Raw genomic sequence first — 20,437 nt, forward strand, 5'->3', positions numbered from 1 at the left:
TCTCTGGCTATTATTTTGACCTTCAAAAATAACATTCCATATGGTTTATTAGTAAATATTTAAAGAAATACAGTGGAAAATACAAGGAGCAACAGCTTGTCAGTTCTTTAGATGTCAATTCATCCAGGGGACAGGAGGTACTTTTAATTTAAGAACTCTGTATATGACAGTTGCAATCCCCAACCACCTTCAGAACCAGAGTGCAATTGTCAGCTCCCACAGCCCATACTGACAATTGGTTTGCTCTCAGGGTTCAAGATCCAGTGGATTCCAGACTGAAGAGGTGATGAATAACTTAAGCTGTTATAACCCTGGTTCATTTATCCTTGTTGGCATACCTGGCCTGGAGAAGATCCACGTCTGGATTGGGATTCCCTTTTGTATCATCTATGTTGTGGCTGTTTCAGGAAATTGCATCCTCCTCTACCTCATTGCAGTTGAGCACAGCCTCCATGAGCCCATGTTTTTCTTTCTTTCTCTGCTGGCCACTACAGACCTCATCTTATCCACTGCCACAGTGCCCAAACTGCTCAGTAACCTCTGGCTTGGCTCCCAGGAAATAACCTTCTCTGGTTGTCTCACCCAGATGTTCTTCCTTCACTTCAGCTTTGTAGTGGAGTCCGCCATCCTGTTGGCTATGGCATTTGATCTCTACGTGGCCATCTGCTTCCCCTTGAGATATAACACCATCATGACTCCGCAGGTGATCATTAAGCTCGTGGTGAGCATTGTTGTTAGGAGCTTCTCTGTGATCCTTCCAGATGTTTTTCTGCTGAAACGGCTGCCCTTCTGTAGGACAAGGATCATCCCACACACATACTGTGAGCATATTGGGGTTGCACGGCTTTCTTCTGCTGACATTTCCATCAACATCTGGTATGGATTTGCTGTACCACTCATGACTGTCATCTCAGATGTAATTTTTATTGCTGTTTCCTACATCTTCATCCTTCATGCTGTCTTTCAGCTTTCATGTCAGGGTGCCCGCCAAAAGGCCCTTAACACCTGTGGATCTCATGTCTGTGTCATCCTCATGTTTTACACACCTGCCTTTTTCTCCATCCTTGCTCATCGCTTTGGGCACAGTGTCCCTAGACATGTGCTTATTCTATTTGCCAACCTCTATGTGGCCATCCCTCCTGCTCTAAATCCTATCATTTATGGAGTGAAGACCAAGCAGATCCAGGATATATTTATTTTTCTCTTTTCTTTGAAGAAAATGCAGTGAATGGAAAAGACCACTAAAAGAAAACTTGAGGTAAAATCGATTTGGTGAAATTTTATATAATTTAGGAAGATATAAAATAAAACTAACTCTTGTCAATTCAAAATTGATAGGCAGGAGGGACAGGAAGTATGACTATTTTCTATACTTCATGCCTCCATTAAAAATTGTTATATTTATGCTTTTGTGTTTATCTATCCACACCTACATCGTGAGCTCCTTGAAGGCAGAAACTTAGTCCTAGAAATGTTCTTATATTCTGGTCTATAAAAATATTTTGCACACCATGTGTTCTAATAAATGTTTCATGCATATTCAATCTTAATCAGAACCTTCTCCCTCCATGCCATTATCCCCAACCTTTCCTTTCCTCCCTCTCTATCCAACTTAGATTTAATAGTCCATTGTCTTCATTATCTACTGCTGCTATAACAAAAATACCACAAGTGAATGCCTTTAACAAACAGAAATTTATTTTCTCATAGTTTGGGAAGCTAAAAAACTGAATACAGGACTCTGGAAAAAAGGTCCCTGTCTCTTTTGAATTTCTGTTTCTTGGTGAGCATCACATGGCTTGCCATTTATCTTCTCCTATCTCTGCTTGCTTTCTTTTTTGATTGTTCAATCTGTTCTTTTTATAAAGACTTAAAACACACCCTATACTAATATTCCTTCATTAAAAGAAATACACTCCCAAATGGGATTATAACCACAGGTATAGGGACTAGGATTTACAATACATACTTGGGGGGGATACAATTCAATCCAAACTATCCCTTATTTTCATCATCGTTTTGCTTACATCCTAAAAACTCACTGGTCCCTTCACTTCACTCACTTGGAAAGCATTCCCAGAAATCTTGATGAAGGTAATTGTGTATTTTGGAGAAGTTGGAGAAAACGATCTCACAGGGCAGACTGATGCTGCCATTAATGGATTAAGACAATATTCCTGCCACAGTCTCTTAGTTTCAGCTACTCAAATGCACCACACTTCTTGTTCCTTTTTCCTGTAGTTCTCTTTACTCTTTTATGTTTGGCCAACTTCTACTTAGACTTCAATGCAAAATCTTTCCTCAAATATTCCATCTTTATACCTCCCTGCTAAATTAGTGTCTCTTCTATACACTCTTATTGTACAATGTACTGTTCTTTTCAGCACTTATCACAACTTTAATAAAGCAATTTCTTATATAATTAGTTGTTTAATGTCTATCCCCATCATCTCATCATTGAGAATCAGTTCAGTGTCTTGTTTGTTATTGTATTTCCATCAGAGGCAAAGTACCTAGCACATGATAAAACCAAAAAGTCAAACTCACTGCCTTCCAGTTGATTGTGACTCACAGCAACCCCTCCTTGGGTTTCCAAAGAGATATCTCCATGGAAGTAGATTGCCCAATCTTACTTCCGAGGAGTGGCTGGTGAGTTTGAACAGCCAGCCATCTGGTTAGCAGTCGAATGTCTTAGGCACTAGGCCACTAGAGCTCTCTAGTACAAGATAGACAATAAATATTTGTTGAATAAATAAATGGAAAGAAATAAGTTAATTAGTGAATAAGATTCTTATTTTACATAGTGAATCTGCCCATATTTATAATACAACCTGATGAAAAAGATAATTTTGGAGAGTCATGGAAAAAGATTTATGTTACCTATAGTAAGGTTTAGGAACTCTCGTAGCATAGTGCCTAAGGCACTTGATTGCTAACCAGAAGGCAGGTGGTTCAAACCCACCAGCCACTCTTCGGAAGGAAGATGAGGCAATCTACTTCCGTAGTGATACTGCCTCGGAAACCCAAGGACGGGTCATTATGAGTCAGGTCTGACTCAACGGCACATAACAACAACAACAACATAGTAAGGTTATAGCTGTTATCCCCACTTATCTTTCAGAGATCTTTGAAATAAAAATTTCCAAGTTATTACTCCCATTTCACAAATCATTTCCATTTGTGGCCTTCAAAATACTTTGAAACTAGACTTTCTCATTGGAATGATGAGAGATTATGTGGAGACAGTTTTCCTGTTGAAAATGTTGGACAAAGTACTCAGGCTGGGTACCAATAATTTTCAGAACTCCATGTACTTTGTGCTAGAGATTTTTCCCACACAGACAGATTTAATAGCCTATACTCAAAACAGTGGACTCAGCACAAAGTTAATGATGATTCACCATGGAACAAACATAGAGAGAATCACCAAGCAAGATCGGACATTGAAGAAAGTATCTGAAAAGACATGCTTCTTCATATTTGGAGAGATGCAGCCAATGTCATCAGGGTTTTGTTATGTAAGGCCAGATGGGGATTCACTTCAACATACGTTTATTTAGTACCCATTGTGAAGTAAGCTTTGCCAGGCATTCAACAGAAGATGTAACAATCCCTGCACAAAGAGTTTGAGTAGATCTTAACTCTTGATTTGGCTTCTTTATCAAATTACTGATCAAGCAACATCAAGACCTTGGTGAAACTCAGGTATCTTACCTTCCTGGATCCCAAAATTTCTAAGTCAACAGAAATATGAGAGGAAATGTAGGTTCCTAGGGGGAGGAAGTAATAATATGTTTGAATTCTTGCTCATATCATACAAGAAACTTGAGACCATGGGATCTGAGACCCATAGTTTGCCCTGGCTCAGAGGTCCTGTCTTCTAACTTGTCTATAATCTCTAGAGAAGACTATAGATGAACATTTACACATCGCTCCTCCATGCTCTGTTTTTGTTTCTTCTTACTACAGGCATGATACTATGTTTGTCCCTTTTGTCCTTGTATCTATCCTTCCTGACCTTGGGACTGGTCCTCTTGCCCTTTGGTCCATATTTTACCTGCTATGTTTCTACACTCTCTGGTAATAACACTGTCTCTGAAAAACAGTTCCAGGACTAGAATCTTCATGGTGGAGGCCAGTGTAGAACTGGTGGGGAGTGGAACTGATCTGGAGTAGAGCTGGTGCAGAGAAAAGAAAGAGGTAGGGAAATATTGGGCTCCAGGAAATATGAAAGGCCAAGATCACAGCTTTGGGTTTAGGTTTCTAGAAGTAACACTCATGGTGAGGAAATAGGGTGAAAATGGAATGCTGTGAGTGTAATGCAGAGTTGCCGAGACACCAGGATACGGAGCTGTTTCAGAGAAGTAGTTTATTAGCACTCCTGGGCGAGGTTCTCGTGCCCTAGCATCAAGGCCAGAGAAGTCATACCCCTGGGCGGGCAGGGGGTAGATTCTTATAGACACAGAGAGGACTTAATTGGGGACACTAAGGAAATGGCAGGGTCCAATTAGCTGTTGGCATGGGTCTGCACTTAATTAGCATAAGGGGGCTTCACAGGAGGAAGTTTGTTATTATGTGGGACTTTCCAGCCTGGGCGGGTTTTGTCACCTCGCTTGTTTTATCAGGCTGTCTCATCAGGGCCTGACACCCGGAGGAAGCTGCTAACTGAAATGTTGGTGGCTTGAGTTTACTCTGGCCTAACAGTGAGGAAATGAATTCTAAGCCCCTCCTAATACTGCCCCCAGAACATTTGTTTTATTTCTGGAGATCAAAATTTCTAACCCTACACCTATAAGAAAAATTAAGGTGAATATGTTGTTAATGATAGACTTAGCAGACTGGGAACAGCCGTCTGGAGACTGATGATGGCTGATAGGTGACCTCAGATTCTTTTAGGTTCTTTAATGTGTGCAAGCAGAAATTTGTATATGTAAGTGCATTTGTGAGGGACCGTCCTGTTGTTCTTTTGGGATAATGAAGGCAAGCACTGATACACCCACCATCCTCCACACCATAGAGGAGTTCTGGAATGAGTTGCTTTCTGGAATGAGTCTTACCACTGTCTTTCTGTGACCCATGCATGAATCATGGATATTTCTGTCCTTAAAATGAGCAGAGAGGAAATCTTCACATGAACACACTCAAAAATAAGAACAATGCCTTGATTACTAAAGTCCACGATGAAGATGTTACTAAAATCCCTGTACCATGTTTAGTTTAACACTATAGGAGAGTGTGCATGGATGTGTCTTTGCAGTAACTCCAGACTTAGAGGAGAGGAGAAAAATGTTCAGCTATCAGGTAGAGACCACTAAATAAGGTGGGTGCAAAATACCTTCTAAAGACAAACTCCTGTTTAGATAAAAGAGACTGTGATCAAAGGCAAAGAGACAATATTAGCAGATTAAAGAGAATGCATAGTTAGTTACCCACCACCCATTTTTAAATAATCTTCAGCAAAATTTTACTGCATGTCATATTAATGATATTGTTTGATAATTTTCACATTCTAGTTCATTACCTTTCTTTTCAGTGGGAATAAATATTGATCTCTTTCAGACAGTTGACCAGGTAGCAGACTTCCAAATTTCTTAGCATAGAGGAGTAAGCACTCCCAGCACTGCATCCATTTGTTGAAACACCTCAATAGGTATTTCATCGGTTCCTGGAGGCTTGTTTTTCACCAATTCTTTCAGTCCAGCCTGGACTTCATCGTTCAATACCATTGGTTCTTGATCATATGCTACCTCCTGAAATAGTTGAACATAGATCAATTCTTTTAGTTACAGTTACTCTATGTATTCCTCCCATCTTCTTTTGATGTTTCCTGCATCAACTTGAGGCTTGAATTTTTTATTCAGTTCTCTCAGCTTGAGAAATGCCAAGTGTGTTCTTCCCCTTTGGTGTTCTAACTTCAGGTCTTGCTGCATAGAAGAGGACATATTTAGCTGATTTTTTAGTGCTCTTTGGGAAATTGACAGCTGCTCAAATGAGAATAGCCATCCTGGACAGAAAAAGGGCCATCTGGAAAAGCATGTAGATGTGAGAAAACATACTTTTAAACATTTCACAACACTTATGTAAGGCTGGAACTTTCAGTATTTGGAGTGTGGTCATAAATAATGCTAGATAGGTAAGCAAGAATAAGATCAAGAGAAGCTTTGCATATCCTTGTGTCAGAATCCCAACAGAAACAGATTACAAACTCAGGTGGATAAATTTTGAGGAGAGTATAACAAAGAAACCATTTACAAAGTTGTGGTTAAGTGCAGGAAAATCACAAGAGCTTGTGCAATTTCCTGAGCCACTCACTGCAAATAGTTACAATTCAAAGGCCTGAAAGTATAATGAAAGGATGTGGCTGCCAGAGGAAGCCAAGACCGAGGAATCCAGCCAGCTAGCAATTATCAAGCTGGTTAGAAGCTGTTGTTGTTATATGCCATCGAGTCGCCCCGACTCATAGTGAACCCTCCTTGGGTTTCCGAGGCAGTGTCACTACGTATCACCCGAGCACTTGATTGTACTCATGAGGAATCTGTACCTTGACCAGGAGGCTGTCATTCAAACAGAACAAGGGGACACCACATGGTTTAAAATCAAGAAGGGAGTGAGTCAGTCAGGGTTGTATCCTTTCTCCACACTTATACAATCTATATGCTGAGCAAATAATCCAAGAAGCTGGACTATATGAAGAAAAAAGTGGTATCAGGATTGGAGGAAGAATCATTAACAATGTGAGATATGCAGACGATACAACTTTGCTTGCTGAAAGTGAGGATGACTTAAGGCACCTACTGATGAAGGTTGAAGAATAGAGTCTGTAGCCTGACACAAGCCATGATATTTCCAATTGCCTCTTATGCATGTGAGAGCTGGACAATGAATAAGGAAGACTGAAGAAGAGTTGATGCTTTTGAGTTGTGGTGCTGGCGAAGAATGCTGAAAGTACCATGGACTGCTAAAAGAACTAACAGATCTGTCCTGGAGGAAGTGCAGCCAGAATGCTCCTTGGAAGCAAGAATGGCCAGACTTCGTCTCACCTATTTTGGTCATGTTGTAAGAAGGGACCATTCCCTGGAGAAGGATGTCATGCTTGGTAGGGTGGAGGGTCGACGAAAGAGGGGGAGGCCTTCAACGAGATGGATTGACATGGTGGCTGCGATGATGGGCTCAAGTATAGCAGGGATTGTGGGGTTGGCGTGGGATTGGGCAGTGTTTCGTTCTGCTGTGCATGGGGTCGCTATGAGTCGGAAACAACTCCACGGCACTTAACAACACAACATCACTACCGAAGTAGATTGTCCAACCTTCCTTCCAAGGAGTGGCTGGTGGGTTTGAACCGCCAGACTTTTGGTTAGCAGTCAAGTGCCTTAGGCACTATGCTACCAGAGCTCCTGGTTAGAAGCTGAGAGAAAAAAAATCTCTGACCTCACTCTTCTTCCTCCACCCAATTTCCTATTGTTTATAATTGCAAAAACTATTCATAAGTGAGAGAGAAAGGGAGTATGTTGATGTAGTTAACAGAGGTCGGTATCCCAGGGCCCAAACATGATGGAAAATAGTAGATGGTAGATCAGACAGGGTTAATGCAAGAGATTCCACACAGCATCCACTAAAAAAGGTCAGTCTGCATTATAGTTGACTATATTTTCATGACAGAATATTTAGTCAACATTGTCTTTTGATGCACACAAGACTTTAATTTTCAGAAGGTCCCAGTCATCTAGTTTATCTTCTGCTGTTTGTGCATTTTTGGTTATGTTTGGTAGTTTATTAATGCCATAAATCAGGGGCCCTAATTTTGCCCCTAGCTTTCCCTTGATGAACTGTGTAGTTTCAAGTTTCACTTTTAGGTCTTTTGATACATCCTGAGTTAGTTCTTGTGTATGGTGTGAGGTATGGATCTTGTTTCATTTTTTTCTGCAAATGAATATCCAGTTTTGCTAGCACTGCTTGTTAAAGAGACTATTTTTGCCCCATTTAATGGGATTTGTCCCTTTGTCAAAAATCGACTGTCCTGTCTGTAGGTGGATGGATGTATTTCTGGATTCTCAATTCTGTCCACTGGTCTATATGTCTGTTGTACCAGTATCAGGCTATTTTTACTACTGTGGCTGTATAGGAGGTTATGAAATTGGGATGTGTGAGACCTCCTACTTTGTTCTTCCTCAGTCGTGCTTTGCTAATCTGAGGACTCTTTCTTTTCCATGTAAAATTAGTGATATATTTCACCATGTCCTTAAAAAATGTTGATAGAATCTGGATCAGAAGTGCACTGAATACATAAAATACTTTTTTACTGATATTTTCACAATGTTCAGTCTTCCTATCCATGAGCATAATATGTTTTTCCATTTACGTAAGTCAAATTTCAGCACCTTTGGTAAAAAGAACTGGCAAATAATTGAATGTATACTTAGGCATAATAAATGCATCTAGGATCACTCAATTTCATTTTCAAATCGCTTTTTAGGAAGATAAAGCCTTCTGGTTTCTGAATCATTTTGGTCTCTGTATCTGTCCCCAGTGGTACTGACTTCCATCTTTCCACATCAATTTTTCCGGGTATCCCTGGGTACAAGACCGACATGCTTGAATTGTCATCTCTTTCTACTTCATGCATATCTTAGCTCTGTTTGGCAATGATGATGATCTTCTACATCATCATGATTGAAAGAGCTGCGAATGAGCCAATCTACATCTTTCTGTGCCTACATTCCATCAGTGGCTTGGTACTCTGTTCAGCCACTGCCATGAATTGAACTGTGTCCCTTCAAATTTTGTGTCAGCTTGGCTAGGTCATGATTCTCAGTGGTTTAGAAGTTATCTAATGATGTAATGTTGCAGATATGTAACATCCCCATTCTGAATCAGACAACCATATGATCTACTATACTGGGAATGACAAATCATTGAGGAATGGCATTCATCATCACAAGAATGTTTAAAGATCTATGCTAAAGTACAATGCTGTCAGTGTTAGGATAATATCCATATGCCTACAAGGAAGACCAGTTACTACTACTATTATTCAAAGCTGTGCATCAACCGATAAAGCCAAAGACAAGGATATTGAAGACTTTTACCATTTTACAGTCTGAAATTGACCAAACATGCAATCAAGATGTGTTGATTATCACTGGTGATTGGAATGCAAAAGTTGAAAACAAAGAAGAATCATGGCCCTGGTGATAGAAATAATGCTGGAGATCTCATGAAAGAATTTTTAAAGACCAATGACTTATTCATTGCAAATACCTTTTTCCAAAAACACAAAGGATGGCTATACATGTGGACTTCTTCAGATGGAGTACACTGGAATCAGTTTGACTACATCTGTGGAAAGGGGCAATGGAGAAGCTCAATATCTTCAGCCAAAACAAGACCAAGAGCTGATTTTGGAACAGACCATCAACTGCTCACATGCAAGTTCAACTTGAAGTTAAAGACAATTAAAACAAGTCCACAAGAGCCAAAATATGACCTTGATTCTACCCCTCCTGAATTTAGAGACCATCAAAAGAATAGATCTGATGCATTGAACACCAGTGACAGAAAACCAGAGGAACTGCAGGATGACATCATCCATGAAGAAAGCAAAAGGTCATTAAAAAGACAGGACAGGAAGAAAAGACCACAATGGATCATGATGTGATCTGATGTGATAAACCAATCAGGCATAAAAGGATTAAGATTAAGGGTGGGTTGCAACACCCTTAGTCTCATCACAGCCCTGATCTGATGCAAGGAGAATTATTTTGGGGTGTGGCCTGCAACATCTTTTGTCTTACAAGAGATAAAAGGAGAGAGAAGTGAGCAGAGAAGGGGGACATATTACCACAAAGGAAAAGGAGCCTGGAGTGGAGCATGTCCTTTGGACCCAGGGTCTCTGTGCTAGGATCCGCCTACGAACAAGAGACACAGGGCAGAGAAAGTCTTTCTCTAGAGCTGACATTTTGAATTTTGATTTCTAGCCTCCTAAACTGTAAGAGAATAAATTTCTGTTTGGTAAGCCATGCACTTGTATTTCTGTTTTAGGAGCACTAGAGAACTAAGACAACCACATTACACAAAATGCTAACAATCATCTGTTTTAGGTCCCATATAATTTCCTACCAATGCTGACTCACCCAAATGTTTTTTATTCCCACTGTTTTTGCCACCAAGTCAGCTGTCCTGTTGGCCATGGCTTTTGATTTCTATGTGGTTATCTCCCACTCTCATTTCATTATACATCCATCCTCAATGTTACCATGATTTCGAAGATTGGTCTCTCACATGTGGCCCATGGACTTCTCTTTATTTTCTCCTTTGTAATCCTCATCAAATGCTTACTCTTCTGTGGATGTAAAATCATACCCCACACATACTGTTAGCACATGGACATTGCCAGGCTGGTCTGTGCCAGCATCAAGCCCAGCACTATCTCTGATCTCACCATGGTACTTATGGTCACTGACATGAATGTGGTCCTCATTGCCACTTCCTATGGCATAATCTATGGGCCATGTTGCACCTGCCCTGTAAGGACGCCCAATTTTGAAGAGTTAGCATGTGTGGAGCCCACACCTGTGTTATTATTGTCTTTTACATCCTTACTTTTTATTTTCCCTTTTCACCTGCTGGTTTGGCCACCATGTATTTCCCCAGGTCCACATTATACTTGCAAATCTCTACCTTCTCATGCCACTGGTTGTAAACCCCTTGTTCTATGGCATGAATACTAAACAGATTCACATGAGAATTCCTTGCTTTTGTCTGGAGATGAGGTAGCTATACGATCTATATATCCTCAAGCTCATTGGGAAAAGTTATATTTAGTTTCCTGTCCTTTCCAGCAACTCTTGTTCCTTGGCCTAAAGGTTGCAGCTGATGTTAATTCTGGCAAGTGAGTAGCGTATATTATTTGGGAGTTTTTAAAAATATTTAAGAAAACTCATTTAATCCTGCTAAATGCACAGAGCACCACTTTCCATAAAGCTATTATGTGGCCTCTTCATTAACCTTTAGGTCTTAAATATTCCTAGGGAAAATTCAAATGGCAATGCAAGACTCTGAAAGTAAAAGACATGGAGAGCTACTTTCTGTGGATATAGCAGAAGAGTTGTCATAAAGAATGGTTTACTTAATATATCAAGTAATTGAGAATACACACACACACATACTTAGTTATGTATAAATAAATGGTCAGTATTTCATTAGAATTAGAGTCTTTGCAGTAAAACTTGCATCACTTGTCTAGGGATGGCTATAACAGCCTAGTGTCTGAGTCTGGGGTTAAATTTGAAATAGATGAAAATGACTACTGAGTGACTTCTTGTGAGAAGTCTGGAAGCCATATACCCATGAGAAAGTTACATCACAAGCTTTTCAGGATTTAATTCAAAAGATGAAACTTTGTAGATAAAATACACACTTTATGACTTGTGTTATTGTTGTTAGGTGCCATCAAGTCAGATCTGACTCGGAGGAACCCTATGCACAACAGAACGAAACACTGCCTGGTCCTGTGCCAGCCTCACAATCCTTGATATATCTGAGCCCATCATTGCAGCCACTGTGTCAATCCATCTCTTTGAGGGTCTTCCTCTTTTTCGTTGATCCTCCACTTTACCAAGCATGATATCCTTCTCTAGGGAATCGTCCCTTCTGACAACAAAACCAAAGTCGGTCAAACAAAGTCTGGCCATTCTCACTTTCAAAGAACATTTTGGCTGCCCTTCCTCCAGGACTGATTCGTTAGTTCTTTTGGCAGTTCATGATACTTTCAGTATTCTTCCCCAACACCACAACTCAAAACCTTCTTGTCCAGCTCTCACATGCATATGTTACTATTGAAAATACTATGGCTTAGGTTAGGCACCCCTTATTCTTCAAAGAGACATCTTTGCTCTTCAGCACTTTAAAGAGGTCTTTTGCAGCAGATTTGACCAATGCAATACATTGTCTGATGTCTTGATGGCTCTTTTGATTGGTGTTGATTGTGGAACCAGTTAATATGAAATCTGAAAAATTCAATCCTCCAAACAAAACCAACCAAACTCACTGCATTCAAATTGATTCTGATTTATAGTGACTCCCCCCCCCCCTTTGGGTTTCTGAGGTGGTAAATCTTTACAGAAGTAAATTGCCCAGTCTTCCTTCCATGGAGTGACTGGTAGGTTTGAACCACCAGCCTTCTGCTTAACAATCAAATGCCTTAGACAGTATGCCACCAGAGCTCCTTGCTTATTGGTCCAGTTGTGAGAATTTTTGTTTTCTTTATGTTGAGATTCAATCCATATTGCAGACTGTAGTGTTTAATCTTCACCAGTAAGTGCTTCAAGTTGTCCTCACTTTCAGCAAGCAAAGTTGGGTCATCTGCATATTGCAGGTTATTAATGAACCTTCCTCAAATCCTGATGTTACAATCTTCTTCACATAGTACAGCTTCTCAGATAATTTGCTTAGCATGCAGATTGAATAAGTATGGTGAAAGGATACAATCCTCACACACTCCCTTCCTGATTTTAAACCATGCCATATCCCCTTGTTCTGTTTGAAAGACAGCCTCCTGGTCTATGTACGGGTTCCTCATGAGAACAATTAAGTGTTCTGGAGTTCTCATTCTCTCAACGTCATCCATAATTTGTTATCATCCACACAATCAAATGCTTTTGCATAGTTAATAAAACACAAGTAAATATCATTGTGGTATTCTTTGCTTTCAGCCAAGATCCATCTGACATCAGCAATGATGTCCCTCGTTTCACATCCTCTTCTGAATCCAGTTTGCATTTCTGGAAATTCACTGTCAATATACTGTCACAACTGTTTTTTAATTATCTTCAGTGAAATTTTACTTGTTTGTGATGTTAATGATATTGTTTGATAATTTCCACATTCTGTGGGGTGACTTTACTTTGAAATGGGTACAAATATGAATCTCTTCCAGTCAGTTGGCCAGGTAGCTATCTTCCAAATTTCTTGGCATAGACGAGCAAATGCCTCCAGCACAGCATCTGTTTGTTGAAACATCTCAGTGGGCATTCCGCCAATTCTTGGAGCCTTGTTCTTTGCCAATTCTTTCAGTGCAGCTTCAACTTCTTCCTTCAGAACCATTGTTTCTTGATCATATGCCATCTCCTAAAATGGATGAACATCAACCAATTCTTTTTGGTACAGTGACTCTGTGTATTCCTTTTATCCTCTTCTGATGCTTCCTGTATCATTCAATATTTTGCCCATAGAATCTTTCAGTACTGTAACTTGAAGCTTGAATTTTTTCTTCAGTTCTTTCAGCTTGAGAAATGTCAAGTGTGTTCTTCCCTTTTGTTTTTCTAACTCCAGGGCTTTGCACATCTCATTATAATAATTGGCTTTATCTTCTAGAGCTGATCTTTGAAATCTTCTGTTCAGCTCTTTCATCTTGTCGTTTTGTCCATTTGCTTTAACTGCTTTCCATTCAAGGACAAGTTTCAGTCTCTTCTGACATCCATTGTGGTCTTTTCTTCCTGTCCTGTCTTTTTAATGACCCTTTGCTTTCTTCATGGATGATGTTCTTGATGTCATCTCACAATTCCTCTGGTTTTCTGTCATTGGTGTTCAATGCATCAGATCTATTCTTTTGATGGTCTCTAAATTCAGGAGGGGTAGAATCAAGGTCGTATTTTGGCTCTTGTGGACTTGTTTTAATTGTCTTCAACTTCCAGTTGAACTTGCATATGAGCAGTTGATGGTCTGTTCCAAAATCAGCTCTTGGCCTTGTTTTGGCGGAAGATATTTAGCTTCTCCATTGCCCCTTTCCACAGATGTAGTCGAACTGATTCCAGTGTACTCCATCTGGAGCAGTCCACATGTATAGCCATCATTTGTGTTTTTGGAAAAAGGTATTTGCAATAAATAAGTCGTTGGTTTTTAAAAATTCTTTCATGAGATCTCCAGCATTATTTCTATCACCAGGGCCATGATTCTTTTTTGTTTTCAACTTTTGCATTCCAATCACCAGTGATAATCAACACATCTTGATTGCATATTTGGTCAATTTCAGATCGTAAAATGGTAAAAATCTTCAATATCTTTGTCTTTGGCTTTATGGTTGATGTGCAACTTTGAATAATAGTAGTATTAACTGGTCTTCGTTGTAGGTGTATGGATATTATCCTATCACTGACAGCATTGTACTTCAGGACAGATCTTTAAGCATTCTTTGTGATGATGAATGCCATGCCATTCCTCCTCAATTTGTCATTCCTGGCATAGTAGATCATATGGTTGTCTAATTCAGAATGGCTAAAACCAGTCCACTTCAGGTCATTAATGCCTGGAATATCAACTTTATGCATTCCATTTCCTTTTTGACAACTCCCAGTTTTCCTGGATTCATACTTCATACATTCCATGTTCTGATTATTAATGGATGCTTGCAGCTGTTTCTTCTCATTTTGAATCATGCCACATCAGCAAATGGAGGTCCCAAAAGCTTTACTCCATCCACATCATTAAGTTTGACTCTATTCTGAGGAGGCAGCTCTTCCCCAGTCATATTTTGAATGCCTTCTGACCTGAGGGCCTCATCTTCTGGCACTATATTAGACAGTGTTTCAGGGGTATTCACAAAGTTTTCCAGTAATATATCAGACAGTGTTTAACTGCTATTCATAAAGTTTCACTGGCCAATTCTTTGAGAAATGTATGGCACCTTCCTTCTTTGAATCTGTCTTAGTCTGGAAGCTCTGCTGAAACCTGTCCACCACAAATGAACCTGCTGGTATTTGAAATACAGGTGGCATAGCCTCCAGGCTCATAGCAATAGGAAGGCCACCACACTATGACATATTGACAGATGAGTGGTGGCTTTATGACTAATGATCTTTATATTTTTCTTGATTGTCTATGAGTAATATGTTTTATATGGACATCATTGTGAGGACCAGTGTGGATTATTTCTGATCTTATATTGACTTACCTTACTTGAGTCAGCTTGTCAACAGCCCTTTGTATATACAAGGATGTCCAGGGCAATGAAACATACCTTGTAGCCAGAGTTTCCTGAGAGTGTTATCCAAGTTAACAAAGTCAGGGTTGACAAATAGTTTTCTTCAAATAATCAATTTTCATGCTTTAGTACAGTCTTGCCTTCCACATGAGTATTTAAAAAATTATTATTATTATTATTGTCTGGAAGAAATCAAAGCAAGTAAATTGTCCACCTTCCTACATAATACAATATTCTTCTCCACAGTCAGTTTTTCATTATATATCAAACTCACTGCCATCGAGTCAGATCTGACTCATAGAGACCTCTCCTTGGGTTTCTAAAGTGGTATCATTATGGAAGTGGATTGCCCAACCTTCCTTCTGAGGAGTGGCTGGTGGGTTTGGACCTCCAGCCTTCTGGTTAGCAGTCAAATGCTTCAGGCACTATGCAACCAGAGCCCCCTCATTATATATAATTTACCAGAAACTCACTATCATTGATTCCAGTTTTGAACTTTAATGTTTGTATCTCTTCATTCTTCTAAGGTCTGAGACTTAGACTACACACAGAATGTTTATCTCTTTCAGGCTGCACTCTAGTTGACTTAATTTGTAATATAGTGCTTTGAAGAATGAGGGTCATATAAACAAATCACAAATCCTTTGAAAGAAATTCAGAAACATGCTCACTTAATATAGTTAGGCATCCATTCAAAATTACTCATTGAAGGTCTACCATGAACCAGGTAAACTGAATTTCCCAGGTGAATAGAGAATAGTACCAGACTTTGGAAAACCTACAATATAAGGAGAGAAGGAGGCAGATAATAATACAAAATAAGGTATTTGTGGTGACAAGTTACAAAATATCTTATGGAAATAAAATGAAGACCATGCACATGCTAAAATAATCTCATGGTTATTTATAGAGATAAATAGTTATTATTATTTCATGGTCCATCTTGAATCTAGGCTCTCTTTTCTGTTGTACTAGGGCAAAAGAGTGCAACTTGTCCACAACTTGAGAATATATTCTTGATCTTATCATGGCTCTCATGTTGAATAACTGAGCCATGTAAAACCTCACTCCCATCAAGTCGGATCCTACTCATAGTGACCCCTCCTTGGGTTTTCGAAGGGGTATCACTATGAAAGTAGATTGCCCGTTCTTCCTTCTGAGGAGTGGCTGGTGGATTTGAACTGCTGGGCTTCTGATTAGCAGTCAAATGCCTTAGGCAGCCATATCTATAGAAATATGCTATCACAAAGTTAATTGTTATAATGTTCTCTCAATATATTGGGAGGAAGAAGGATTTAACTATGAAGACTACTTCACGTATTGAAAATTGTTAAAAGCCCCCAAGAAAAGAACACCAGGAACATACCTATAGTCAAAAAAGTTAAGCTTATTTATCTTTCTGCAGCAAGAAAGAAGCATTCCTGAAGATCCATCTGAAAACTAATAATAGAATTGAGAGGAGATTCTTATGGAATGTGGACTTGTGTTGGATAATTTTTAGGAAAGATCATAGAAGTTTAAAGAGTATTCCTGGATTGAGAGTGGTCAAGAAACAGGAGTAATTCAGTGATTTGGAATCTTACCATATTTCATCTAGGATGTAGGAGGACAAAATGTGTTAGAATTTACATTAGTAAAGAAGAAGCAATTAAGCCACTGTGGAAATAATGTGGTTCCTCAAGCTAAACATTAAATTACCATACGACTCAGTAATTCCTCTTCCAAGGATATACCCACAAGACTTTAAAGCAGAGACTCAAATAGAAACTTGTACATCAATGTTCATTGCACCACTATTCACAATAGCCAAAAGGTGGTAACAACTTAAATTCTCATTAATGAATAAATGGATAAACATAATGTTGTACACACATTCAATGGAATGCTAATCAGCCAGTAGGAGACATGTGCTTTAATACTGATGAAGCTTGAAAACATGCTGAGTGAAATAAGTCAATCTCAAAAGGACAGATATTATATGACCTCACTTATATAAACAAATAAACAAACAAACAAACAAAAAAAAAAAAAAACAAGAAAAGGCAGCTAAATAGACACCAAAGTTTATTCATGGTTACCAGGGGTGGAAGGGAAGGAAAAACTGGGTTAATACTGATGGAAAAATTGCATTGATAAAGGATAGGGTTACACTGAGTATTATTGCCAATGCTGACAATAAATTGTACACATGTAAAATTCGCAAAAAGTTGTGTGATAGATATAGTAACAACAAAGACCAAAAACAAACAAACAAAAAAATGAGTAGCTACTGAAGGCTGCTATGTACAATTAAAAACCTCATGGGATTTGATTTCTTCATTTGGAGCTTTAGGCTGATGGTTGTTTCATGGGACATCTCAGTTAAATTGCCTAATAACAAGTTTAGTGCTTATTTTTTACCTTTTAGTCCTTTGCATAGTGCCTGGAATCTTAAAAGCTTGCAAGCAACCATCCAAGGCATAGCAGTTGGTCTTTATTCACTTGGAGAAACAGAGGAAGAAGGAGAGTCAGGAATAGGAAGAGCATGTGGAATGTGTGCCTAACTGATTCCATGAACAACTGCCTACTTTGCCAAGAAACTAGAAGAAAGGATGGTGCCTGGCTACCATTACTGAATATTTTAATACAAAGTTCTATAGAAGAATCTCGGTCAAACAGATGGGAAATTAATAACAGAATTTCAAATTCCCACAGACTCCAGACTTTCTCCAGCCATGGAAACTGGATGAATCTTTGAAACTATTGCCAGGCGTAATTAAAGTAGACATTAATCTTAGTGACTACTCGCCATTTTTCCCCTCCCTTATCATTGTCTTCTTAGTAAACAGTATACCCAGCCTTTATTTACAACGTTGAGTTTTTCAGATTTACTATCCTTAATGTATAACTCTTTTCCCCAATTAGTTGAAGCTGAGATCCATAGCTCCTTACAAGGTGACCCTGGGAAAGGAGACATCGGGCCCTGGGGCAACCAAGATAAAGAGGAAGTGGAGATATTCCCGTGGGAGCCTGAAGATGCCGGCTACCATACTCTCTCCCCTTGCAGAATAAATCTCTCTTGACAGGCGCCTCAAGGACCAAGGACAGTTTCTCTACTACTGACCAGATGAAGGCTGAAAGACCACAAAACAACTACAACTCATTCTATAATGAGAAGAAAACATTACCAGCATTCCTAAGACCTATCTCCCTCTCAGCCCGATTCCCTTTAAAAGCCCTAACCATTCCCCAGCTCAGAGATACAGACATTTTGGAGAAATGATTCTCACTGTCTCCTTGGGTATCGATACTTAATAAACATTTTGCTTTCTCTCTTCAAACTGTTGTGATTATTGGCTCTTCGTAACAGGGGGTAAGGACTTTGTTTTCCTACAATAGAACTGGTGCCCAAACAGGGATGTGCCCCTGAGATGTGGTGGCCCTGTCTTGGGCTGAGGCATGGGTGGCCTGCTCTAAGTGTCTGCTGGGATTCTCTTTCCCCAGGCAGACTACCCACTGCTTCCATGCACGGGAGGCACTGCCAGTCCATTTCACACAGAAAAGGAAAGTTCAGGTGCCGGCTTTTGGTAACTCCCCTACCCTATTCCTGGGCACCACAGGACCAGGATCCAGGGGGTAATAGCTCACCCCTAGTCAGGCTTAGCTGACCGTCCAGTGAGAGCAGGGGGATTTTGGTTTGGGTCTCCGGAGCTTCTGGTACATATGAGTGGTTTGTGTGTTTTGTTCTATGTCTGTGGAAGTAGAGTGCAAGTTTTGTGTAACATGTGAGTGGTTTGTGTATTTTTGTTTTTGCGAGTGTACTTTACGTGTAACATGTTAATTGTTTGTATTGAGTCTTTGCTGTTTGACATCTCCATTATCTTTTGAAGTACACATAGCAGGGTCATACTGCCAACTGCTGACCTTACCAAGTATTACACCCAGAGAGCTTTGTTCTATTTGTCAGGAGGATTTTGAAGCGTGGAGAAAAGAATACTTGTACTCTTCTGGACCGTGCTTTTTAGGAGATTGTCTTCCCATCTCATTCGTTTCCCACCTGAGGAATCCCAAGTTGCTTTTCAACAGAGAGTTCTCCATTCCTCTTTCTTTTGTTTTTTTCCTGCAGGGTATTACTACAAGAGCATGCTCTGTAGAAGAAAAGAGGAGAATAGGGGACAAGCCACCCCTTAGAAGATGTAATTATTTTGGGCTGCTAGTGGCCCCTTGTGGGAGCTCTGATAGCATAGTGCCTAAGGCACTTGACTGCTAACCAGAAGGCTGGCGGTTCAAACCCACCAGCCACTCCTCAGAAGGAAGGTTGGGCAATACTACTTCCGTAGTGATACTGCCTTGAAAACCCAAGGAGGGGTCACTATGAGTCGGGGCCGACTCGACGGCAAATAACAACAACAACAACAACAGTGGCCCCTTGTAGCCCCTTACCAAGAACTGAGTTATCAAAACGGGTGAATACACACTTAGATCCGTGCCTAGAACCAACTATTCTATTCTATTCTAGCACCCATCTATTCGTACATTACTTATTGGGAGTAAATTGTATAAAATGGGCAATCAAACTAGCATCCCTCCTGAATTCCTCTTGGGATGCATTCTTAAAAACTGGCAGAGATTTAGTTATCCCCCTATAAAGAAGAAGCAAATGATTTTCCTGTTTAATGTAATTTGCCAATATGAACTGGGAGATCAAGAGAAGTGGCCCCAGAATGGGTCCCTAGAATACAATACTATCTTACAATTTGAACTTTTTTTGCAAAAGGCAAAATAAGTGGCAAGAACTCTCATTTGTGGAGTCTTTCATGTTCTTACACCAAAATGTTAATTTCCCAAACAGAATGTAGTTACAACAGGTAAAGAAGAAGGAAGTCCTTCCAGATTGCATTCCCAAGGACTCAGTGTCAGAGACTTGGGGACAGTCAGAAGCCTTGGTGCCGCCCCTACCCTACCGGGCAAGTGTGGTGGTGCCACAAGGATCCCAGGACTCTAACGCCAGCCCCAAGTACTCAAAATTGGAGACTTGGGGATGGTCTGAGGCTTCAATGCCGCTCCTGCCTTATGAGGCAAGTGTGGCAGTGCCACCAGGAACCCCTGACTCCAGCACCCACCCAGGGAGAGACTCATGCAGTCCACCCCTGCCTTGTGGATGATGAGGGCTCCTGGACTACAGGTATGATTTTGCTGCCACACACTAGACATGGATCTATATTTGGTGGGGGAATTACTAATTCCCAGGCACAGCAACTGGCAAAGACAGCAGGATAATTCTCCTTAAGGGAGGCCCCCATTGGATTAGATTTATATAATTGGAGGAACAACAATCCATCATACAGGCCTAAAGTGACTGAACTGTTTTCACCTATTTTCACCATTCACCAATCCACATGGGCAGACATTTGGACTCTTAAGTAATTTCCTTACATCAGAAGAGCAGAGGATAGTTCTGAAATAGGACGAAATGTGGGT

The 20,437-nt window shown here is 40.0% G+C and overlaps 1 protein-coding gene across 1 annotated transcript; it reads left to right on the forward strand.

Annotated features, from left to right (window-relative positions):
- The first annotated feature begins 286 nt into the window (after positions 1-286).
- On the forward strand, positions 287-1,228 carry LOC103210291 (olfactory receptor 52H1-like). Its single transcript, XM_007956216.1, has one exon. It carries the CDS (start codon positions 287-289, stop codon positions 1,226-1,228), a length of 942 nt encoding a protein of 313 aa, XP_007954407.1.
- Positions 1,229-20,437: the final 19,209 nt, after the last annotated feature.

This window comes from Orycteropus afer, unplaced genomic scaffold (assembly GCF_000298275.1).
Source record: "Orycteropus afer afer isolate SDZICR_OR568_19922 unplaced genomic scaffold, OryAfe1.0 scaffold00014, whole genome shotgun sequence".
Taxonomy (NCBI): Eukaryota; Metazoa; Chordata; class Mammalia; order Tubulidentata; family Orycteropodidae; genus Orycteropus; species Orycteropus afer.

Bases quoted from the DNA above. Each gene is read 5' to 3' on its own strand.
- LOC103210291 (XM_007956216.1), top strand. From the start codon at position 287: ATGAATAACTTAAGCTGTTATAACCCTGGTTCATTTATCCTTGTTGGC.